The 24,994-nt window shown below is 45.4% G+C and overlaps 1 protein-coding gene across 1 annotated transcript in view; it reads right to left on the reverse strand.

Moving 5' to 3' along the window:
• Positions 1-14,460: 14,460 nt before the first annotated feature.
• LOC103803145 (protein sidekick-1-like) overlaps positions 14,461-24,994 on the reverse strand; it is a gene marked incomplete at its 5' end in the record, with an annotated part of 26,752 nt that continues 16,218 nt past the window's right edge. The window contains 4 exons of the mRNA XM_009075681.1: positions 14,461-14,733; positions 21,391-21,520; positions 21,729-21,849; positions 23,797-23,934. Coding sequence (XP_009073929.1) covers positions 14,461-14,733; positions 21,391-21,520; positions 21,729-21,849; positions 23,797-23,934 — 662 coding nt within the window. The remainder of the gene's footprint in view (positions 14,734-21,390; positions 21,521-21,728; positions 21,850-23,796; positions 23,935-24,994) is intronic.

A 24,994-nucleotide genomic window follows, 5' to 3' on the forward strand; every position in this document is an offset into this window, starting at 1 on the left:
CCCCTGTGCTGCCTCTCCAGGGGCACAGTCACAGAGTATCCTGAGCCGAAAGGGACACACAAGGATCACTGAACTCCTCATCGAACAGCACCGCCCCAAGAATCGCACCCTGACAGAATCATGTCACTGACAGGACATGGAACTGTTGGAGCAAGTCCAGAGGAGGCAATGAAGTTGATAAAAGGATTGGAGCATCTCCCCGATGCTGATCAGAGCACTGGAGCACCTTCCCTGTGAGGACAGGCTGGGAGAGTTGGGGCTGTTCAGCCTGGAGAAGAGGAAGTTGTGTGGAGACCTCAGAGCACCTTCCAGGATCTAAAGGGGCTACAGGGGAGCTGGAGAGGGACCCCTTGTTAGGAGCTGCAGTGATAGGACAAGGAGTAACAGATTCAAATTAAAGGAGAGGAAAATTCAGCTAGATGTTAGGAAAAAGTTTTTCCCTGTGAGTTTGGTGAGACGCTGGCACAGGTTGCCCAGGGAGGCTGTGGCTGCCCCAACCCTGGCAGTGTTCACAGCCAGGTTGGATAAAGCCTTGAGCAACCTGCTCTGGTGGGAGGTGTCCCTGCCCAGGGCAGGGGGCTGGTGCTGGATGATTTATGACATCCACTCCAGCCCCTAAAATTCTATGATTTGCCCAAGTGTGTTGTCCAAACTCTTCCTGAACTCTGGCAGGCTTGATTCCATGACCATTTACTTCTCTGGGAAGCCTGTTCCAGTGCCCAACCATCCAGTGGGTGAAGACATTTTTACTATTATCTAACCTAAACGTCTCCTGACACAGCTTCATGCTGTTCTTTGGGTCCTGTCACTGGTCACCAGAGAGGAGATTAGTGCCTACTCCTCCACTTTCCACTTGCCCCTCCCATCAGGAGGAACAAGGAGCTGCTGCTGTCTGTGTCCCACTCCAGCTCCTGCAGGATATCTGTGCAGATGCACCTTTCCTTGTCCCTCCTCTCCCACCCTCTTGTATTGTGTCCTGCACCTCCTATTTAGGGTCCAGGAGGAAAGGGGCTGGAGGAGACAGACATGCACAGAACACCTGCCCAGGTCGAAAGGGGTTCATTACCCTCATGCAGATCCTCTACACCTCAAGCTCAGTGGGGAGGATACATTCCTGTTGCAGCACAACATCTGCTGATGAAAGTTCTGCCTGACATCCCTGGGAAGGACCATGAATCTCTTGCTCTATGCAGCCCAGCATGGTCCCCTTCTGCATATTCCCTGAGCACACCAGTAGATCCATATGGACAAGGGAAGATGAGACCCAGATGAGGACCCACCATGCATACCCTGCTCCCCTGCATCAGGCATCACTCATCTGCCTTTGGCACACTCAGCCTTGAAGAAACCCAAGTGTTTCTGCAATTACCTGCCAGTCAGATGTGTGGCTGTGCCCACAGGACAGCAGTAGATTTTGCCTCTGCCTAAACATTCATTTTGCCTCATAAAACACGTGCAGTGTGTGCTGAGCTGCTGGTGGGTCCAGAGGTCACCTCCACACCCATGTGGAATAGCTGAGTAGCAGCACTGCCAGTTTTGATAGGCCAACATCTCAGACATCTCCAGCATCACACAGCCACGACACGCTCAATGATTCACATAATCATGGCTGACAGTAATCAATTAACCATTTTATGGAGGCACATGTCTGATTCCTGCTTCCCCAGCCTGTTGTGAAGCACTGAGTCCCAGCAGCATGCTGGGACAGGAATCTTATTCTCCATTTTATGGAATCTCCCCCTTGAAGCAACCATACCCTGGGACTTATTTACATTGCATCCAAAGGCTGGTTCTCCCCCTTGGTGGGTCCCATACCAGAAGGATATAAAGAACAGCAATGAGAGGCAGGAGAAGGAACCAGGTGCTGGAGCAGCAGCTCCCTAGCTGGGATTAGCTGCATTTCTTCCCTTGTACAAACCTGATTTTCCAATAACCTCTGCTAACAGCTGTTGTGATTGCTCAGTGGGAAGCCTGTTTGTGGTTCAGTATTTTCTCCTCTCAGACAGAAACTGAGGCAGAGCCAGACTTTAGAGGAGAACAAGGATGTTAGCTACTCCCCAAAAATATGTAGATAAACTGTTCAGCAACTTTACATACAAGGAAATTACTCAGTTGTCCAAAATAGGTTTGAGTGGGAGCAATCTACTAATCTAGAGGTGACACTCTACAGAGATGACAGAATGCAGAGCCTGGTCAAACGCACAGTGCTCTGTCACGCAGCTGGGGGAGGGACAGTGACACTGTCTCCCTGACCTGTTTCACATCAGGACCACTTCTCTTCCTGGCAGCAACATGCTCTGCTCAGCAACCTGTGACCCCATGGTGATGAACACAGGAGGGGAAACCCCCAGGGCTGATGGTGGGGACATCACTTCCACAGTCAGGCTCTGCAGCATCTGCTGGAAACCACATCCATGGGGTATGTGTGTGGCTGGTGAACTTCTGCAAACTCCTGATTTATCTGATTTTTGGGTTTTTTTTGCATTTGTTGTTTTGTTTTTTTTTCATGCCTCTCAAAGCACCATTGTCTCCCTAGCTCCACAGACTGGAGAAAATGATAGTTGATAAAAAGTCCACCTCCCAACCAAAACTGCTGCCACGACTCAGAGCTGCAGGTGGGACCATCCTGAACATTCACTGTCAAATAATTTTATACAAATTGCATGTATTAAAGTGATGCTTTTATACTTACATAGCCCTTTAGACCAAATGCAGTGGTAAAGTCTGTACTTACTGAAGCTATTTTTCAAATGTGAATATCACTGAAATGGCACCCAGGAGGGATAAAGCAGAAGGAAAGGCTCTCCACATCATGTTTTCTGGCAATATTTAAAGGGATTTAGCATTGTGAGCAAGCAAACCACACAAGAGAGACAAGGTGCTGGGATGCTGCAACAGCCCTTCACAGCAAAGAGAAAGGAAGAAAATTGCTCAAGTTTGAGCTACACAACTCTTTTCTGTCCAAGGCTGGTGACCCAGAAAAAAAATCTTGTGGTACAAAAAGGGGAGCAATGAGTGCTCCCCACTGCTCTCGTGCAGCAGATGTGCTAAAACAAGTGAAAAATAATAGCAGCAGCAGCAGACTTTGAGTTGACATCAAAGCTGCTTCTAATTCACCTTTCACAAAATTGTCCCTTTCCCCCCTCCTCCCATTTCAGATAATAACTTATTTAACAGGAGATGTCCCCAAGAGAGCAGTTAAACCCCATTGGGTAAGAGTCATATGAACGGCCAACGACCTCTTCAATGTGCTGGTCTGCAGGCATGGTTATATATTAGAAAACAGAACTGTTTTACAGCCCTAGTGATGTCTCCAGGGTTAATGATCTGTACCAATGAAGGACCCAGAGTGGTCCAAAATGAATGTCCTCCTCTTGGTCATGAGCAGATGTGGCCTCAGCCTCTGTGACATTGCCCTCCTTACTGACACTAGCACAGTGCCACTGCTTTCCCCATTAATAACAAATCCCAAGGGCTCTAAAAAGTCTTCCAGAAGCCCTGGTGATGTGCACAGTGCAATAAAAAGACTATTTATTCCTATATCCTGAGGAGAGGAGGAGTGACTCGATGTGACCCTGCTTCCTCCACGGCAATGTGTCCCATAATGGTCCTGGGCAGCACTGAAGCCATGGCCCTGCACACCTCCCATGCTCATCCACTGGCCACCACATGTTTGCTCTTGCCACACCACCACAGCAACAATCCTGGTTCAATATTAACTCACACATTATCTACCACTCCTTATCACAGCAATGGCAGAGGGCTGGGCTTTCATGCATGGGATACTTTCCCTGTGTTTGTGTTACTGTTATCCCTGAGCACACTGCCCTTCTGCTGCTGCCAACACCCTGCACTCCTCTGTGCCGAGGGGGAACAGGTGGCCAGGAAAACAACATATGTAGGGATTCAACAGCTGATGGTCACCATGGTTAGCACAAACAGAAGGAGATACGAACTGTGCTACCTGGCTGTAGTCACTGGTAGTTTCACAGCTGTAAAAATGGGACAATACATCTTAGAGCAACTGGGAAAGCGATGCCTGAATTGATGAGGCACAGAAGATGATCTTAAACTTCATGCCTCATGCAAAACTTAAGTTTGTAATGCTCCCAGAGAGACAAAGATTTAAACAACAGAGTCCTCCCTGGAGGAGAGGTGGTTTTACCATGGTCTGGTAGGAAGGACAGAAAGAGGCCAAGGGGAGAGAAGTCCTGAGTGAATGCAGACCACTGGGTAGGAGACTAGCCCCACAGCACGCTCTGCTGCATGGAAAAAGTCATATTGTAACATGCAACAGACATCTAACAGACATAGCAAATGTCAGCCCTGTTAAAGCCCAGGCATTTATATACTGATTGTCACCTTTTTAACTATTCTCTTCTTATTTTCCACTCACCCCACAAATGGAATCATGAGCTGTTCATTTCTGGCTCTTCCTTACAAATGTTGCTCTCAAATGAGCATCTTGAAAGGACTAAATGGACAAACACCACATGTGTGACTTCTTCACAGTGCTCCAGTGTCCAGGAAAGGCCCAAGGGCTGGTACCAGTTTCTGCTTTCCTCCTCACCTAGCCTGAAACCACACAGTGCTTCATGCCTGGGCATTTCTGAGACCTTTGCAGAGCAAAACCATCACGCTGCTCCTTTCATCCAGCAAGGCTACCAAATGCTCCTAAAGCGCCAACAGCTGAAACCCATCTCCCTTTCACTCCTCTATAATTTCTGAGCAAGGATGGAAAATTATAAGCCACAGCCAGTGTCAGCATAAACCCAATTACAGAAAGCAGTCTCACATTGCACCAGAGGAGACCTTCTCTGTCCTTTCAGACCTCCCAGCTGGTAGCTCAGGCTCATGGGATGAGGCAGCCAGTGCTTTCTGTCACTGGCATCATTGCATCCTTTGCAATGACCTCAATTTCTGCCGAGACACCTCCAAACCAGAAGTCAAGCCAGAAAAAAAAGCAAAAATCATGACATGACCTCGAAGCCATCAGCTTAAACACATGACATACGGCCCTTTCTACCACAATCCCTTTACCTCCAAACCCACCCTATCTCACAAGGACACATGCTAGAAACAGCCCAGTGGGTGTAATCTGTTTTAGTGCCAGGATCTCTGCTTGGCCTGACCCAGAGCTCAAAGCTGCATCGCTGCCCAAAGGCTGAGTTTGGCGCACCACTTCTCTCTTTGGTGCCTGGGTCTGGATCTTTTTTTCTGGACACATTCTGTGTATGGACTAAGGGCAGGGATGAAGCTGTTTGGCTTGTGATTCACTCAGCGTTGTGGATTCCTTGTCAGTGGCTGATGTGAGCCATCCTGAACATGTTCAGGCACAGGCCTTGAGAATCCAAGCAGGTATGGCTGGAGGCTTATCACTCAACCTCACAGGGAGGATTTCTCCAGAGCAGCTAAAGCCAGGCATTTGGCTGGTTGAATTAACCCTTGCTGGCTTCATGAAATGGGCTTCATTGAAAACGAGCCTCTTTTTCTCACCTTTTAATTTCTTCTGTGGTGTGGAGACAGCTATGGATCAATGAAAGTGTCTTCATCGATCACCCTGGATGGTTTTTGCTGGACAGAGGATTGAAATGCTGAATCCTTCCTCTGCCAGTCCTCCCCATGGTGGGGGATAAAACATTCCTAATTTCCATCAGGTTACATGAGGTTTAATCCCAGAGGATACACTCTCCCAGCAGATTAAGTCAAAGTCTTATAAATCAATTGGAAAATTTACCCTTGTTCATCTCAAATTTTCCATCAGCTTCTTCAATGACTCCCCTTGTCCTGCTCCTCCCTGCCCCCCACCTCTGAGGTCTTTATACCAATCAGATGCACTTGTACATACATAAAAAAATGACTCAAAATTAAAAAAGAAAAAGTTTGTATTTACAAGTTGAGCCTTGTACTCTTGGAATTAGACTCTAATTAGGTCAGTCATGTTCCCCTGGTAGGGTAAGAATGATAGTGCTAGAAAACAGACAATTTATAAAGACCCAAAAATAACTCATCCTGCTGTTTTGTAAGAAAGATGTGTTTTCTTTGCCCTGTGCTGAGGACATTTGCAATCAAGGCCACTTGGGCACACTGATACCAACCACACAGACTTCAGCTTGGGCCCACAGGCAAAGCTGCTCTGTGCCTCAATTTCCTCCTCCCAAAGGCAGGATATTAATTCCTCCCAATGTGACAGGGCTGTGGTGAGGTCACCTGTGTTTGTAAGGCATTTTGTCACTCTTGGCATGAGGCCCCAGGTTGTATTACACTTTCTTTTTTCCAAACTTGCCTTTTAGCCTTATCTACACCTTCTGCTAAGTGCACAAAGAGCATAAACTCAGATTTGCAAGGCTCAGGGTGAAGATCAAGTCCATGGCTTTGCCACAGCTGCTTTTCTAGGGTGCATGCCAGCTCAGGGTGAAGGGTGCACTGAACCCCTTGGAAGTTGCACAACACAGGGAATTACCTTTCAATGTCACTGTGGGTGTTGGTTGCTTCTTCCTCTGAACACATTTTTGTCACGCAACCCGTGGTTTGCAGTTTCCTTGTTTCTCCACGTGCAGGTGCAGGTTCTCTGATTCCACAAGACTTCACAGGTTTCAGCACTGCTGACAAATTTGCCTTGTAAAACCTCAAAGAATGACTTCACATGTCAGCCTCATCTGATTTAGGATTATCCTAACTCGTTAACAAATGGTGATGAACATGCCAATTGCCTACTTAATGAAGGTCTCTACCAGCTTGGGAAGTCAGTGGCCACACTGCCTTGGCTTGGAGGGACGTGCCTGGCATTTCCAAGTAAACAAGACGGCAGAGCTAAAGAGCTCCTGGGGCACAGTGGAAGGGAACAAAAACCCAACAAAAACATGGGTTCAGATAAAAGTTCCTTTTGATTTTGTGGGAAATGCAGGTTTGAAATGAAAATAATTAGTGAGGCAAGAGGAGGAGAGGAAAAAGACTAAAAAACAGGCAGGCTTGAAAAAAAGAAAAAAAAGAAAAGAAAAGGAGCAAGGAGAAAAATAAATAACCCTGGAGCAAAAAACGCAGAGGGAAAAAGAGGGAACAAAAGAGACAAATAGCAGGAAAAGGATCAGTAATGAAAGCCCAGATTACTTGATTCAGTCAAGCCACTGCTTGTGCTGTTCAGGGCAGGGCTGGAAGCCAATCTGTTTTCTCTGGTATTGTTTAGGCTACAAATGCCGTGGCAGATTTCCCATCCACTCCCGTGTTTATGTCCCTGCTCCAATCCCAGCCACAAAAAAAACACGTGTGGAGGAAACACGTCCTGAGGAGAGTAAGGGCTGAGAGCTGGACGATGAGACACTTCGGAGCCGAATGGCCTTGAAAAAGCACTTCTGCATCTTATGGCAATTTTGCAGAATAATGTCTCGTTCACGAAATGCTGTGGCGGGAGATTTTCATCTTCAGAATGGGTACAGTGATACCTCTGGGTTATTACAAGCTCCCAGACGCAGAGGGCTGCCTGTATTTATACAACACTGCATTATTTATAATATCCCTTTCAGGAGCAGGAGAATATGAGTTCTTTTCTTCACAGTTTGACTTTTTTTTTTCTCTTCCCCTCTCCCACTTGGAAAACATTGATTTCTCGCCCTCATTTCTTCCACCAGAGCTGTAGCTGACCTGACTGTGTTTAGTTTACTTCTCTAAGCCAGATGCTCAGTGGGTGAAAAGCATAAACAACCACCCTGGAATAACAGAGCTGCCCTGATTTTCCCCTGATTTTCCCCAGCTGGGATCTGCTCCTGCCTCTCCAACATCTGCACGTTTGTAGGAACTGATTAACGGCTGCTACAACACTGCAGGGGAGGACAAATATTATTTACAAGGGGACAAAGGCATACAAAATGTTGGCCCCATGAGTTTCCATTTCTGAGTGGGTCTTGAGTCTCCTTTATTGAAGATCTGGAGGAAGTTTATCACTGTGAAACAACAAAATATTTAAGGCTGGTCAAATTTTGGGTGGAAACTATTTGAGAGTGTCAGTTTAGCTGCGAAACAGCAGGGGTTGTAAGATTTTACAGTCCAGAACAAACAGCAAGGAATTTCAGCCACGTTACAGTCTCGCTGTCCTGAGCTGTTAACTCGTGAGCATGCTGGCAAGGCACCCAGAAAATTCTTCAATAACAGAACAGTCTGGAAAAGTATTTTTTTCCCCTTCCACAAAATAAATGTACCAAGGACACAGACGTTTCAAAAAGGGTTCTTTTAATCAGAAGCAAGTTTGCAAAAGAAGAAGTAACTTTCTCATATAAAATAGTGGAGTGGTGAAGGTGAGGCTAACAAGAGGTGTGGAACAAAAATCCAGGGCAAATCTCCAAGGAGACACTGAATTAAAAGCAACGATCCGATAACCGTAGTACACCAAAGGGTAACTCAAACACAGCTGTGTAAGGTGGTCCTACCCCTAAACTGACAGCAGATACCAAATCAGAGGACGGACTCTATCCCAAGAGTGGCAAAGTGACCAGCTACGAACTCACCATAATATGGGGTTCTTGCACCTTTCTGCTACCTGAGAGCTCCCACTGCACTGTGACAGGTCCCAGCACTGCCCAGGGGAGTAATGACATCAAAGGAGGAGTGCTGGTGGCACTTCCCAGGTGCCCCACCTGCAGAATGCCACCATGCCGTGGTAGCAGAAAGGTTTCATTCCCAAACCTAGAGGATTGGCTATAAATGGGGAAACACTTTGATAAAAAGCTCTGTAACCCCATTCCCATCTCTATATCCAGTGATTCAAGCCCCAAGAAAGTGCACAGTGATCAAACAGCATCCAAATAATGAATTTCCTGCCAAGTCTTGAGGCCCCAGTGCTGTTTAAAGCGGGCAGGTGGCAGCTTTGAAAAGATAAAATTCTGAGTCAGAGCCTGCATCTCAAGTGCTAATGGTATTTCAGTCCTTGTTCAAACATATCTCACCTGTCCCATGTGTCACAGGTGTGCTTATCTGTTGTGGCTCTCCACTACTGGGCGCGGCAAACTTTACATCTTCACAAAGTGCAAGCCAGCTTTATTTGTCTGGGAGGGCTGGGGGAGGAGAAAAGGAGTACAGAAATACAAAGAACCAAAGGGACTGTAAGTCTTCAAGGCCAGGTTGGATGGGGCTTAGAGCAACCTGGTCTAGTGGGAGGTGTCCCTGCCCATGGCAGGGGGTTGGAATGAGGTGATCTTTAAGGTCCCTTCCAACCCAAACCATTCTAGGATTCTATGACTTGCAAGGTGGAGCCATTTCAGGCCCATGCCCAGCCCAACATATTCAGTCTCAGGGCGAATGTGCTCCTAATTCAAGGGTGGCTTTCTGTAAGAAGATTTCAATGGGTACTGTACAACCACCTTATCACACCTGTGGCTTTGTCTAAACACCACACCAACATACCTTTCCCCATGTGACCTCTCGTAATGCTGTGATGATGAGGACTCCACATGTGCTGGCAAAAACCTATAAAAACAACCTAAGAAACGTGATTGAACTAGCAGGAACTCCAGGTCGAGTGAAGGTGTTTGCAGTACAACCTGCCCATGTATCAGCCACTCTAGTGATGGCTTTTCCTCTCCAAATATCACCCCTCATTCCATGTGTCCTTCTGGCTGTTACTGATACAGGAGATCAGTAAAGGCAGGAGGTGTTGGTATCATGGTCAGTCTTACATGTTACAGGTTTCTAGACTTCAAGATTTCTAATGACTCTGCCAAAGGTTATCTTTCCCATGTGGTGGTTTGCTTTTTTTTGAAGTCTCCTGATAAATCCTTTTGTAAAAGGATTTTTCTGAAACAAGTTTCCCTGCTTATCTGAAAGCAGTGAGTGGGAGAACAAACCAGTGCTCTGTGTGTATGAATATATCTCTCCCCTCCCTTTTTGGAGAGCAGATTGGATAATCTTTGAATGACCCAATGGATTTCTTGAGGGAAGCAATGACAAGGATAATAAATGTATCCCCGTGTCAAGACAGACTTGGATATTTAGTCTAAGCAATTGCTACAGCAGTTTCTGGCAGAGACCTGGGCGTAAGTAGGAAAAATGAGATCTTGGCCAATCTGCAAAGCATCACTGGCTTTAACACTCAAAATGAAGAGGCGAAAAAATCCTTTTGGGTAATAGATTAGTTTCTTTTTTTTTTTTTTTTTTGGGGTATGTTTTTCTTTCTTCTCTCCAGGCATGCCAACTCCTCCCAAAAGTGGGATCAGTGGCTGCAGTGTGATTCCTTTAGTAAATGCTGATTGAAACCCTCTGCTCTGAGCTCTCACCTCTCCATGCCCTCCCCATGAAGGCATTTCACATGGATGACTGAAAACAGTCACTGGAACAGGCTCCCTAGGGAAGTGGTCACAGCACCAAACGTGATAGAGTTCAAGAAGCATTTGGACAACACTCTCAGGCACATGGTGGGATTCTTGGAGATGTCCTGTGCAGGGCCAAGAGTTGGACTTGATGATCCTTGTGGGTCCCTTGCAACTGTGTGATTCTGTGACACCCAGGGCAGGGAAAATCTCTGATAAAAGCAAGAGAGTGCCCTCTCCTGTCCCTTGTCACTGCTGCCACTTGCACCTGTGCAGCTCTGGCCCTGCACCAACATTGGAGCACTAAAAGGTGGGAATGCAAAATACTCCCCCCTCCAAAGGTGTAGGCTGTGGTGGAGACACATGCATGTGATATAGACTTTTGGGGGCTAAAATGCTTCACTTGGAATGGGCTGGAACAGTACAGCTCCTTCACATGTGTGCACTTCTGCATCTGATTTATGACAGGCTCAACCAGAGGTTTGGGGCCATTGGGAGTGCCAGGAGCATCGCTGACAGTGGTGGTTGGTGTCATCTCAGCCCTGGGAGCAGGTAAAGACTTTTTTCCTGCAAGAAATTGGATACTGCTATGGCTATTGCATGACAAACAAGCTCCTATTAAACTGTTCCCTGAAATGTCTCCCTTGGTCATTTCATGATGCTGTTTTTGCTTTTTAGTAACAGCCACCAAGAGATCTGAGAAACAGGGGAAGGTAAATAAATAAATAAAAATAAAATATCCTAAGAAGGCATTTTTAAATATAAGCCTTCATTTTTCAAGACTGTTCTAAACAGGAAGATGGAAATGGAAGGGGATTTGATGGGTGAAGTTACTCTAACATGACAACTAATGTTTAAAAGTCATATTTCAAGGCTGCAATTCTCAAAGATTGCAGCTGTGAAATAGAGCTTTCTTGCTAACTGATGGAGTGTTTCCTTCCAGATAAAACAATTTACCTGATATCTGAAGTAAATAAAACCTACCCATTAACTATATTTTACAAGTACAGTGTGTTAGCAAGAAGGTACAGGCACCATGCATACAGCTACACAGGATCCTGGGCAGCAGAGCACATGTCCTGTGCTCAGCTGAGGGCTGAGCAGGGCATGGCACCTCCACACTCTGCAACTGCCTTTTGACAGTAGAGCCACATGTCAGAAGAGCCAACTCCTAAACAAAACACAACCAAGAGTGACAGTAGCGTCGACAAGAATGGAACAGAAATACCTTTGTTCGGATCAACAGGTCCTAAAGGAATCACACCTAACCTGTTATTTCAGCAGCAGTCAGAAGAAAAGGGCCATACAGCCAACTCAGCAGGTCCCCAGCAAGCTCAGCCTTTTTAGTTGTAGCTGGTTCTAAGAAAAAAGGAATAGTCTCTTCTCCTCACTTTGTACAGATTGTGCTGCTCCCCATGTTGTCCTTCAGTGGAGCAGTGGCCACAAAGTCCATTTCCTTTATTCCAGATAGTTTTCTTGCCTTTTTTTTTTTCCTTTTCTCTAAGTGTGGTATCAGATCAGCCCCAGGGTGTAACTGCACCTTACACCAATTCAGATCTGGCAATATTCAGGAGAGATGGAGCTACTTGCACTATGCTTTCCTTTGGAGCAAACTCTTCGGTGTTTGATCTACTTCCTGCTAATCTATATCCCTAAGTCCGCAGTGGTCCTTGAAAGGCTCCTCCTGCAGCACTACCTCTCATACCTGTTGGATAAGTGCCATTAAAATTCCAAGAGCAATTGCATTGCTATGTCGCATGTATAAAACCAAGGTGTTTAAAATATGTAATCTGATGCAGGAAATAACAAAAAGAAAACAAATCAGAAAGTCACGTAGATAATTCTGTCTAAGAAACAAAAAACTCAGTCTGCAAACAAATTTTGGCAGTTCAGTAATTAAAGCAAAGTCCATATGGCTTAAGAGAACAGTCAAAGTGCACAGAAGGCAGTGGGTTTTTTGTTTGCTTTGCATTCCTCTTCACAGCATACTCCAAGTCATCTTCTTTGGAGCCCCTTCTCCATCCCACACACATCCTACCCAGGTGCAGAGAGGGGGATGACTCACAGGGTTTTGGCTCGAGCCCATGTCTTTGCATATCCCTTTGCCATCTAATGAGCTGTGGATCATTATCCCAAACTCAAAAGCCCTTAAACACACCCACTGGAGTTTTTGGTTTTGAACTTTTTCTTTCTGGAGCCTTTGGAGAGGAACTGCAATCCAGTGCCAAAGCTATCCAGAATCTGCATGCACCAAGAACAGCAGTGCTCAGAGGCAGTGCCAAAGAGTAAAAGCAGTTCTGAAATCATTTGCCCTGTCCGAGAGGCACTGAAAGGTGACAGCAAGGCTGAGCTTGCCCTTGGACCTCAACTGTTCCCATGAGGTGCCACCAGGCTACTTCTACCTAGCCCCCATGGGCAGGTTGGTTTCAACAACCTGCCCTGAAGACACCACCACCCTGTGCCACAGCTGTCCCACACGCCTAGAGGGGACAGGGACAACTCTCAATAGTAATAGTGCCCACATGTGCCCTGATGGGACTTTAGCAAGCAGCAGGATACCAATTTTCCTGGCTGATCCACCTGGGAGGAAATGCCAGATGCTGGAGTGGCAACGACTTGCCTACTTCCAGATTCACCTTTCAAACTCTTGCAGTACAAACTCTGGTGACCCAGGACTGTTGCTGGGTCCAAGGGCTGGACTTGGATTCTTTAAACGCCTGACAACTTCCTTGTGAGTAAACAACTTGCTGCTAAACATGACAGACTTAGGAAAAGGATAGAAAAGAAGAAAACAAAAAGTGAGCTGTACAAAAGGATGGAAAATAAACTGAAATGCCCCTCTCTTCTTTCCAAAAGCCAGAGCTTCAAGTGCACAAAGCAGAATGTAAACGTGCACAAGGTAATTCATGACCCTAGTGCCTGAAAAACCTGGTTAGATTGATTTGGAGACACTTTGTTGCTTCTCCCAGATATGAAGCTGAAGAATCAATAAAAGGCACCTGTGGACACCAAAACTCACCCAGTCTGTGTGACGTGTCTTTGTACCAAGAAAATAAAATCAAACAAGCCTGCTAACAGATACTTTCATGCAGACCAGTAAACAGGACTGCAGTGTCTAGGTGAGAAAGGATGTTCAACTTCTCTTGGCAGGGCAGAATAACTCTGATGATCAAAACCCTCACCCCATTAGTAGACTCTCTAGCTTGTCACTGCATTTTAACTGAAAAATTCCTCTGGCTTGCTGGGTTGTGTCCTTTGACTTCTAAAAAAGTGACTGATTCAAATGGTACACACACTCCACAAGGGAGGATTAGAGCCACACCAAAAATAAACTGACCTTGCATCTGAATTCTTCCCACTTGCTTCACCCACCACTGCCTACAATGCTCTTTTGAGCCATCTCCTCTTCTAAAGGCCCTGGGGTTGGAATATTTAAAGAATGCAGCAGGTCCCATTTGAAGAAGAAAGAAAAGCAGTTCAGTAATTCAGCATAAATACACCAGGAGTGAGCCTAGAGTGACACATCTGAGCCTAAATTGATCAGCCAGTGCTCCTAATGTGGGGAGCAGCAAGGAGAAGAGGAGAGAGGAGGTGTCTGCTTTTCACCTAAAAATTTGTGCCTTTTCTATGGTTTTCTACTTGATTTTGATGACAGGGAAAAATCAAAAAGAAAAAAGGAGTAGAGGAAAGGAAGAAAAAAGAGCCTGGGAGGTTTTATGTTTTCTCTTCAAATCACATCACAAAGTCACTCATTGCATCTAGGGAATTCACCTGCTTGTTTGGGAACGGTGGGACAGAAGGGAGGAGAGAGAAAGAAAGAGGGAAGAGAAGGGCATGGGAGCTGCTTCCTGAAGCAGTGTTACAAAAAGCAGTTAAAAAACCCCTACTATTCACAAGTGGTTAAAATCATCACTTTTCAGAATTCCTTTTTTTTCTTCTTTTCTTTTTTAAACAAAGGTTCAGCTCGTTCAGCTCCATGTTTTGAGAGTTGATTGTCTTCAGAAAAAAAAAAACCCAACAAAAAAAACCAACCCAGCCTCATCTGTGTTCCCATCCGTTTCTACCCTGATAGAGAAGTTACCCACAGTTCACCGCACCGGTCACGCACACAGTCACTGCCACAGTCCCAGTGCCGCCGGTTCGGCTGTTCCCCAGCCCCGGCTCAGACGAAGGAGGAGAACCCTGTCACTGGAGTCCGGGAGCCGGGGGCAGGCTGTCCCGTTGGGGTGTACACCCCTCCTGAGCTCTGTGTCGTGATGACAGTCTGGAAATAGGGTTCTGTCTCGCTGGCGGTGCACTCCTCGTATCTGTAGGACGTTGGGTGCTTCACCCCTTTCTGCTGCCTCTTCCACGAGTTGTAGTACGTGGGGTCGCTCATGTAGTGGTTCACAAAGGAGTGTTTTGGCAACTCGTCCTCGTAATCTGAGTCAGTGACCTGGAGCAGCAGGGAAAAGTATAATCAGTCATTAGCATTTATGATTTATTTAGCCTGTTTGACTGGCAAAGGAATTAGAGGCAAGTTTAATATCACCAGCTGACAAAAGCTGTAATGTTGAGGTAGGATGTAATGTTAGGGTAGGATGGTTTGCAGTCCAAGTGTTATCTGAGCTGGACTGTAGAAAAGCACTGTGCTCTGGTTTAGCCAGACTGCTACTGGAGGGAGAGTCCCCTGATGAACACTGATGATAAGCAACACAATAAGGTGATGAAAGCTGATGATAAGCAGCACAATAATAACAAGGAGAAATCCCTTCTAATTCACTCCAGAACGATGTAGCAGGAGCCAGGAGTTCCTATTTGGACACAAGATGCAGGGAAGTGTAGACATGCCACAGGGAAAGCAACAGCTTTCGATCACATAATCAAAAATCAAAAATATTGCAACTATGATTGATGCATGACAGCAAGAATGTCTTCCACACAAACACACTCAGGTGAGCCAGACAGGCTGTTGTTTGTGGTGGGCAGACCAGGCCACCTGCACAGTTCTCTGGGTGTGGCTTGCAAACCCTCTTAAGTATTGAAAATGAATTATGTAACTGCAGGGGAACTCAGCAAAATCACATTTTTTTTTTTACAGGCAAACAACTCTATCTGCATGTTCCAGCTGATTATTGGTGGTACAAGGTGCACAACCAGCGGCGACAGAAGAAAGAGAATGCAAAATCTGAAAAAGAGCTGCCAGGCAGGAGGGGCTGCTTTCCTGGGATGAGTCAGGCACAGCTCTGTGTTCAGAGCGGATCTTACCCCTGAAACATTTATGCACAGTGGCTGGATAGCTTCAAAGCTCATATCAATATCGAGTGGGAGCTCTATTGAGATGTAACCAGATAAGCTTCGTGCATCTGCCCCTCCTCTGAAGTGCTGCTGCTGTGGTACAGCTGGAGGAATCACAGAGGGCTTGTATATCTCTGCTGAGCATACACCACAGCAAAGCCTTGGCCATGGTATCTAAGCACACATTTTCCTTCTGTTCCCACTAATGTTCCCACCAATAACAGCCACATCCCATACAGCACACAAACATTTACCCAATCGTTTCCAGATCTCATGCCTTCCTTTAAAATCTCCAGTTCAGGCATGCAAAAATATTCATTCTTCCCCCCCCCCCCACCATAATCTGCAATGCCAATTCTAAAGGCAATTAAGTATCTAAGCAGTAGCTGCCTAAGACATACAGGAGAGACAGGTAAGTGCAGCTCGTGTTAGTTGCTGCAATTAGTTTAAAAAGGTTGGTACTGTTCTGATCTATGACACCACACAGCAAACACACATCCTTCTTGATCCTGCCTGCCATGCAACTTGTCTCTCCTCCTCCAAAGCTCCTTTTTAATGGTCTCTGAAGAACAATCCTCAAATGCCTTGCGAACCATCATTTGAAAAGGGCACAGCATCCATCATCCCACTTTGCTTAGGTAGCTGCTTCAGTACTATTTCGTGCCCATTTTCCAGCACAGAAGATGATGGACAGAGCTGAATTTTTTTTTTTTTCCCAGAGCTTTCCAAAAGTCTGAGCAAAGCAGCTCTTTAGCTTTGCAAAACTTCCTTTCCACTATTACTCAGGCTTGGGGTCTTCAGGAATTATGTACTGTTTGATTTCTAGGAATAAAAAGCTTCAGGTGCCTTGACATGTAATTACTAATACAACAAAGCCCTAGCAGCATTTAATAATTATTCCAGAAGGAATTCAGCAAGTCTATGTCCTAGAAAAACACTCTTTTGCACCAGCTGCCAGCCTCGGGAAGCCAACACCCAGCTCCCTCCAAAGGCCTTCCTGAACAGGTGGTTTTTGCAGCATTCCTGGAATACCCCCAGATTTGGACCACTTCACTGCCAGTGGGTGCAGAGAGCAGCTCCAGAGTCCTGGCACTGCTTCCAGGAACACCCTGCCAGCACTGCCCTCTCTATTTTTGTAAGGGGCTCCAACAAGAGTGCTGCTGCTGACTGCAGATGTGGCAGCATGGCAGGGCATGGCAGCAGGAGCTCAGGCACACAGATCCTCAGCTGCAGATGCAACCAAAAGATCCCCAAACCCTGTTTCCCCTCTGTACTTCGCAGGAAACTAGTTGTTGCACCTTGCACCAACATACATCTCCAAACATTATACTGCATCTCCATAGTCTAATGTTAAAGTAAATGCTTGGGAGGCTGAGAGGATGACATGGGCATCCAGAAGAAAAGTCTCTGGATCCTGAGCAGAGGCAGGTGGTTATGGATCACTCACCAGAAGCAACACCTAAAGGAGTGAACTCCTCTAGCTATCATGGATGTGCACAAGGCTACCACTGCCCTTGCCATGTCCTCTGACTCCTTCCCCAATTCACCATCACTCTTACAACTCAGACACCCCCAAAGGAAACAAACAGATGAATCACAGCTGAGTTAAGGTGGCATAAGGAGGAAAAAACCTTCCTATTGTCCTCACAGACACACAGAAACATAAAGCCAAGTAAAAGGCTGGATGCTCCAAGGAGAAGTGCAGAGAATGTCCAGAAGAACAACACGTGACTTTATAGGTATAATAATACTGATGCAGCCACTTGGTTTTTGTCCATTGCCAGCAGAAAAACACTCACCCACAAAACTAATATAATTTCTGTACCTAAGCCAAGTTCTTTTGAGATTGCCAGAAGTCAACATAATAAAGAGGAGAAATACTGGGAATGTTTTTAGATGTGCTGCTGCCATTTGAAATACAGTGACACTTGGACTTGCTGTGAACTGAAAGAGAGAATTTAAAACAATACCACCTGCTGGTAATTTGTCCACTAATTAGTCCATTATACCAACTGAAAGGGAACACTAATTTGGTGAAAATAAGGCCAGTGCCTTTCAGAAGCAACTGTCATGAACATATATAGCTGCACTAACTTCAGCCTTTCACCATCATTAGCACTGATGCTGGAAAGGATAACCTGCTTGTTAGTGTTGATACCAACATGTTTTCTCTGTGTTTCCTTCAGAACAGGCAGGAATAGACTATTCTATCCATGCTTCTGAAGTATCTTCTAAGGTCTGCTCCAAGCAAGGCTCCAATAACCACTCTTAGCAGCAAGGAAACCTCTAAATTGACGTCCTACATCCTTCTCTGCCCCGATGAAAATCAAGAAGGCACAAGATAAACCTGTTTAGCATGACAATGCAGACAGCTTATACTGGAGGATTACTTTTTAGTGGGTTTTAAACTATTGAGTAAATAGAAATGCTGCAGGGCTTTTTGCTTTGTTTTCGGTTTTCTCCTTTCCCAGCGACTGTGGCTGTGTTACCTTGGAAACCTCCATAGGCTGGAGTGTGATTGGGTGTGTGGTGACATTACAGACTGTCAACCAAAGGTGCATGGATGCCTACAAAACAACAAATACAGAAAATGAGAGGCTATTTAGCTCTACTGCTGATAGCATAAAATGCACAAGTGCTGTTCAAAGTCAGTGACCAGAGTTGGCTTAGCTTAGTCAGTGGGAAATCTGGCAATAAATTTGATAATAGTTCAAATTATCCTCTTTTTTTTTTTTAAAAGTGACTGCACAAGAAAAAAACTCTGTAAGATTACTTCTAAAAATGCAGATGGCAGCAGTTTCTTTTGGTTGACCTGAAATGAGTATGCTGTAAAAAAGACAAGGTAACCTAGTATGCAAAAGGATTTCTCTGGACACAGGAACTTTTGCTTATTTAGTGTGTCACCTGCAGCTGGTTTCCACATAGGGCCTGACTTGTCAAAATCATCGGAGAACTTTACTGCAAACAAGTTAAGCTGTATTCCCTATGAAGTGCTAAGTGGAAAGTTTCATCTTCCTACAGAGCTGAGAAAGCAGAAGAGCAGTGGGAAGACCAGAGCATCACCAGCATTCAGCACTGACTGATAACATGTGCAGCTTGTGAGAGTATTTCCTCCTGAAAACAGTTTTTGGGAGACCACAAGGACACATGAGAACACACAAACGTGCACCACCCTCTCCTTTCCTGCTGTAAAACTGCACTTCCATGGCTGGATGACATTGCAGATACATCATCAAATTTCTGTACATGGCGAACACCAAATTTCTTCAGATTATCTGTCCAGAGCCTTGTCCACTTGACTCATTAACTAAAAGCCTATTATTATTAATCATTTAGAAATTACACTTATAGTCTCTTGCTCCACACCTGCCAATTAAACTTCTTTAACCTCATTAACAGTACTGGTGCTTGGCTTTCATGACATGGAGTAAGTTAACTGCTTGATTTATGAATATTAAGAGTCCTGCTCGGTCTGCTTGATTTTCTCTTTTGTTTCCCTCTGGCTCTCCTCATCAGGAGGGAGCTCAGAGGAATGCTCCCAGGCAGCTGTGTTTTAAGTGCAGTCAGTCAGCCCGAGAGTTTCTCACAGAGTTCTGCATGTTCAGTAAACCCCGTGAGACTTGAAGCCAGTGAACTTCCTTCTTTTCCATATAAAATCTTGACACCTCAGGCAAGAGGCGTAAACCTAAGCAGTAACACGATGACATGTGGATTGAAAGCAAAAGCACAGTTTTTGGCCCTGCCTGCCCTTATATGCATCATATTAAGTGGAATTTGAGATCCACACACAGATGTGTTCGAGGAAAACAGCGTCAGGACCCTTTGCTGCAAAGGACCAAAACTAGGTAGAGCTCTTCTATAAAAAGATATCTTTAACTCTTCATATAGTGAAAAACATTTCTGCCTGCTAAGAGAGATGGAAATTCTCAGAAAACAGAGCTTGTCTGGTAAGATCTCCTTTGAGAACAGAAACAAAAAGAAAATAAAAGACAAACAGGAAGAGCTAATAGGTACAGGAACACTTGAAAAGAGAGTGGTCAACCATCTATACCCACCACTGTCCCAACCCACCCTCACCTCCCATCTGTACCCACCAACATAAACAGCATCTTTGGGCTGATCAAAAGGCAGAATCTCCTATTGCTACCTCTACTGGGAGCATATTAACATTTCATGTCCAAAGGCACTCCCCATCACAAAAAAACCCAAGCATCAAAGACATTATACAGACGGGCTGTGTATCTAAGCCCCAAGGAAAGGCAGGAGGCATATTTTGTGCACATACTCACATGCACACCCAGATTCACAAAACCACTAGAATCTCAACTGAGACCTTCAGGCTCGACTGCAACACACAGTAAACAAACAGTATTAATAATACCCTGAGAAAAAGAAGCCAATAAAATCACTTCCCTCTCTGCTGTACAAACAGTACATACAGGAGGCATAATGACACCCTGCAAGGAGACTTTTGCACATTACCAGGAAATACCACATGGGACATTGAAATTAATGTCAAAAGGTGCCAGTGATAAATTCACGATCATGCTCGGCAAACTGTTTTAATGACAGGTTTAATGCTGGGTTGTTACAGTGACATGACCAAAGCACTGTGGGTTTAATGTGGAGGGTAACGCCTGTGCATTGCAGAGACAGCAGCTTGAGCTGCACCAAGGAAGGCTGTCTGCACGACGGGTCGGCCACGGGGCAGCACAAAGCAGCAGGCTGTCTGTGGTAATTAGCAGGAGGTGAGAGCTAGGTAGCCAGGAAAAGCAGCTGTAGCTGCAGGTGCAGAAAAACTACAGATGAAAACTGTCATCTTCTTTCACTACTTGCTGCTCTTGATTTATTCTTGCTAGAAGGGTCAGGTTTGGAGTGGTTTGGCCCACTGCTCGCTTCTTGCGCTGTCAGTTCAGATTTGTCAGGATCTCAGCTGACAACATAGGATTTGAGAGACAGATTTACCTTTCTGGATATCCTTTGAAGTCTGTCTATTCACCCCTGGCCACTGCTGGACTTTCACAGACCACAAGCATTTCCTTTCTTCTTACAGGGGATATGAGACACAAGATGGAGCACTGCCAGATGGATAATGTCAGCATACACCCACCTTCCTTGGAGTCTAAAGGCAATCCTAGCAGAAGGCTCCTCTTGAATTAGACTGAGGCTGCAGGCTGGGGTGTTGAGAAAGCTGAATGCTCTCCCAGCCACGGCCATGTGCTCCCTGGCAAGTTACTCATTCCCCACTTACTCCCTCTGTAACTGAGGCAGTGATTATCACTGCTCAGACCACTCCTCTGAATCGTGGGGTTTGCTGTAGCTGTCCAGAACAGGCACTGTGAAACTTCAAACCACATCCCATTCTTCGGCCAATGCAACAACCCAAAGCATGTCTCACCTTTCACCTCATCCAGGTAGTAGCTGGTCATTTTGCAGCGTATACATGTTTTCCCAAAAGTGACCAAAGTTTGCAGCCCATGGGCGGAAAGTGATGTGCAGCCCTGTCCAGAGTCAGCACACACTGCCTGACTGACTGCACCTGTCTTACTGCCTGACACTGGAAAACTGTGAATACCTGCTAAGGCCAGGTGTGGAATCTGCCCTGACTGAGTTCTGCTTTGGCATTCTTCCCTTTGATATTCTAAGATGTGATGCAAACAGCCTGGTGAATTGGACGTTTTTAAGTCCTCAAGACAGACAAACACTGACCACACAGGTATGGGACTGGGACTTGAAAGACTCGCCAGGATTCAGTGGTGAAATGCATATCTGCAGTGACTGGGCAACACTTGGTGAAGCAAAGGGAAACACTTACCTCTGACTCTGACACTTCCAAGGGTTTCTCAGTCAGGCCCAAGCCCTCGGTCAGCACAGCTCCGTTGTACTTGTTGCAGATATCCTCATCAGAGTAGTGCAGCCCTCCTGGGCTTGGGCGAGGAGGAGACCTAGGAAATGGAAAGGGTGAGTGTAGGGGATGTTGCCATTTCTCTGGAATGACACAATTAGGTCATGCTTAGAAGCCAGAATCACAGCCTGAGGCAGTGACTCGGGCATTAAAGTCCTCCCTAGGTTCTACAGATAGTGGTCTCTCCCCTTTGCCTGTTTAACTGTTGCTTGAAGCTAGACAAAAAGCCATTTCCAAAAGCTTCTTACCTGGTGCCATTTTTCTTTGAGAAGGTGCTCTTGATGTTCAGGTGTCTGCTGTTGAGCTCCAGAGCAGTGAAGCCTCCGTTATCCAGGGTGACTGACTCTTCCACGTTGGAGATGGTTTTACCTGGAGCCAGACAACGAAAGATTCAGCTAAAACAAAGGCACTTTTCCCCCAAATACAACTGTAGAAGCTAACTTTTCCTTTGTGTTTTATAACCTTGTTAATGATTTGAAATTCTCTTTACCTTTCTTACTGACAAGTGGGAACAGAGTGAAGGAGAGAAGAGTATCTGGAGTGTGAAGGGCCAGGGGGAACCTCAAAAGAGGGGAAAGGAAGAGTCATGGATGGATGCATTTCATTCAGAGGTAAGGATCTAAAATAGCACAGATAAACTCTGCTCCAAAAGTGCTTATTCCTGTCTTTGGGCTATAAATAGAAACCAGGTGACTAATTTGTGTAGCCAGTGAAGATGTCCTAAATCAGGTGCTGTGAATCCCATTCATGCTGACTGAAGCAAAGCAAGAGAAAGTAAAACTAGGAAAGGTAGAAAAAAAGGAGAGAGGAAAAAAAAGGCAGGAATGAAAGCAAGAGGAAGGGCAACTGGATAGCAAATAGAAAAAGATGTCAAAACTGTAATAAGGGTAAGATACAGATGTGGGAAATCAGTGGACAATGTAAGGCAGGAAAAGGACAGGGGACTGGAAGAAGAGGGAAAATAAATCAAAGTCTATTATTTCTTGTGATCAAATATAGCAGGAGCTTGTTCTCTCCCATGCTCATTCTGTGTAATCCCAAAGGTGTGAGCTCAGCTCATGTCCCAGGCAGAAAGGCTGGTTCCATTCTGCCACTTTGCAGCAGACAGGTGCTTTATCCTCAGCTTCAATTTCAGTGCTGCATTAAAACTCTGTGAGCACGGGTATCTGACAGTACAGGTCAGACCTGTCTTTTCATGTCCGTCCCCCAAACACAGAGCAAAACTAAGAAGATGAGAGATTTCCTATGAGCTATGCATACAAATATGTAATAGTATTAACTTGATAAAATGCCATGGTATTCATACATCTTATATCTCACGGGACTGAAATCTGATTTTCTAACACTTGTTCAGAAGTGAATTACAAAGAAAGAGAAGATTTTCACTTTGGGACTGAATTACTAAATACTGCCTGGGAGACTTCATTACATTAATCCCTGGGAACAGGTAGTGCAAAGACCCATCCACCTGATCCTACTCATTAATGTGCCTTTCTGGCACCTCCTGGCATCAGAGCAATTTCTTGCTGCAGGTGGAGGAGGCTATCAGAGAAATACACCTGTGAACAACCCTTCCAGGACTTGATCACGTAGGGAGAAGAAAAGGTAAAAACAATATTCAGAGCTCAAGAACTAGGCTTTTTGAAAGGGGATATTTAACATTCCTACTTGTAGAGCAGGTAGCTCCTGATTTGATTTAAGAAAGGAGACTGGTAAAAATCATAACTAAAGAAAAATTCAAAGCTTGATGCTCATTATATGTTAAAGTCTAACAGATCCAGATAACTGAGACACCTCCTGTCTGCTTCGCCCCAGCAACTGCAGCTTGGCTTGGGGAAGGAATGTGAGATGCAGGGCACTAAATGTAAAGGAATGTGATATAATCCACCCCCCAGCTCTAGAATATCTACATTGGGTACAGCCATGCAAAAGCAGAATCTTTCTCCTTCTCCCCTTCTATCAGGGAATGATGACAAAGCTATAGAAAGTCTCAGCTAATTAATTATTTGTGGTCTTCTGCCAAGCATTTGACCCAGACTTCTTGGCTTTTGCCACAGTCCCTGGGACTTCCAGATGCTGTCCTGTCTGAGCCCATGGCTCCTCAGCATCCAGACCCTGATAAGACCACTCTTTGCCCAGTGTGGCTATGGGCAAAAGCCATTTCTACCAAACCAGACAGCAAAAGGATCTGAGTCTTCTACCAAACAAAACAGCTATTCAGAGTCCATGCTGATGAAATCAGGGGATCAAATGGAAGGTATTTCTGATCCCCACAGCTCTTGAGAGTGTGTGCACAGCATGGAGATGATGCCTTACCTGTGCTGCAGTTCTTGTACTTCTTGCTCTGGCCATGCAGGACCAATGCAAACACCACCAGGAGGATGAGGATCAGGCTTGAGAGAGCCATCACCAGCAGAAACCACCACTCTTCGTAAAAAGGGGCTTCTGCTTGTGCTGAAAGAACAAAACCCAAATAACAGTTCCTTTTTATGCCCCTTCAAAATTTTCTCTTCTCCACAGTGAAATATGCATTAATAATGGTGCTCAGGAGAGAGAGGTGTTCAAAAGGGTAACATAGCCTGCTCTGCAGTCGAACTTTCAGAGGCTTGCTGACATTTCTAGGACAGAGAACAGGAGCATATCACAGCTCCAACACAGAATACTAGAATCATGGAATGGTTTAGGTTGGAAGGGACCTTAAAGATCATCTAGCTCTAGCCCCCGTGCTACAGGCAGGAACATCTTCCACTAGACCAAGTTGCTCAGAGCCCTATCCACCCTGGCCTTGAACTCTGGGCATCCTGTTCCATCTCTGCAAGCACCTTTCACACACCCAAAGCAGCACTCCAGAATCCATTAGCTAAGAAGTTGCTATCACTAACTAAACAGTAGAAGGTTTCTTCCCACAGCTCCATGCACCTACGTTTCTTGCCTAACATGATGCTTAGTCCTCCCTGGGTCAAAGGATCCACTAATGCATCTGCCATGACCCATGATTATTCCACTTTTCAGGAGACTTGCCTTGCCAAAATGCTGCTCAGTGGCTCTTTGAAAAATACAGTGAGTGCCAGGGAACAAAGTACACTTGGTTCAGTGTCTTTCAGTACCTCCATTAACTCCAAATTCCAACATTTACTGCTACTCTATATCACTTCCCCATCCGCTTAACCAAGCCTGATGTGCAGCACATGAGTATCAATTCAGTTGCCTGGATTTTGTGCAATCTCAGGTCATTTCACCCCATTTGACCTCAATTGGAGACGCAAAATGATACTAACTTCCCCTTTCTGGAGTTATCTTGCCAATCTTGGTTTAAAGTAATAAGTATTGTTATTTTCTTGCAGTGATATTCTCTTTGCCTTCTCTTGAGCTCCCTCAGCTTTTGAAAAAAAATGTAGCTGCTGGAGCACAAGCTAGTAGTTGTATATAATTTCCCTGTAGTCCATAAGGTAGAACACCACCTGGCAGGAGTGGGCAATGCCAGGAGACCAGCATCAACCCCTCACTATCACTG

The sequence above is a fragment of the Acanthisitta chloris genome, unplaced genomic scaffold (assembly GCF_000695815.1).
Source record: "Acanthisitta chloris isolate BGI_N310 unplaced genomic scaffold, ASM69581v1 scaffold7115, whole genome shotgun sequence".
Classification (NCBI taxonomy): domain Eukaryota; kingdom Metazoa; phylum Chordata; class Aves; order Passeriformes; family Acanthisittidae; genus Acanthisitta; species Acanthisitta chloris.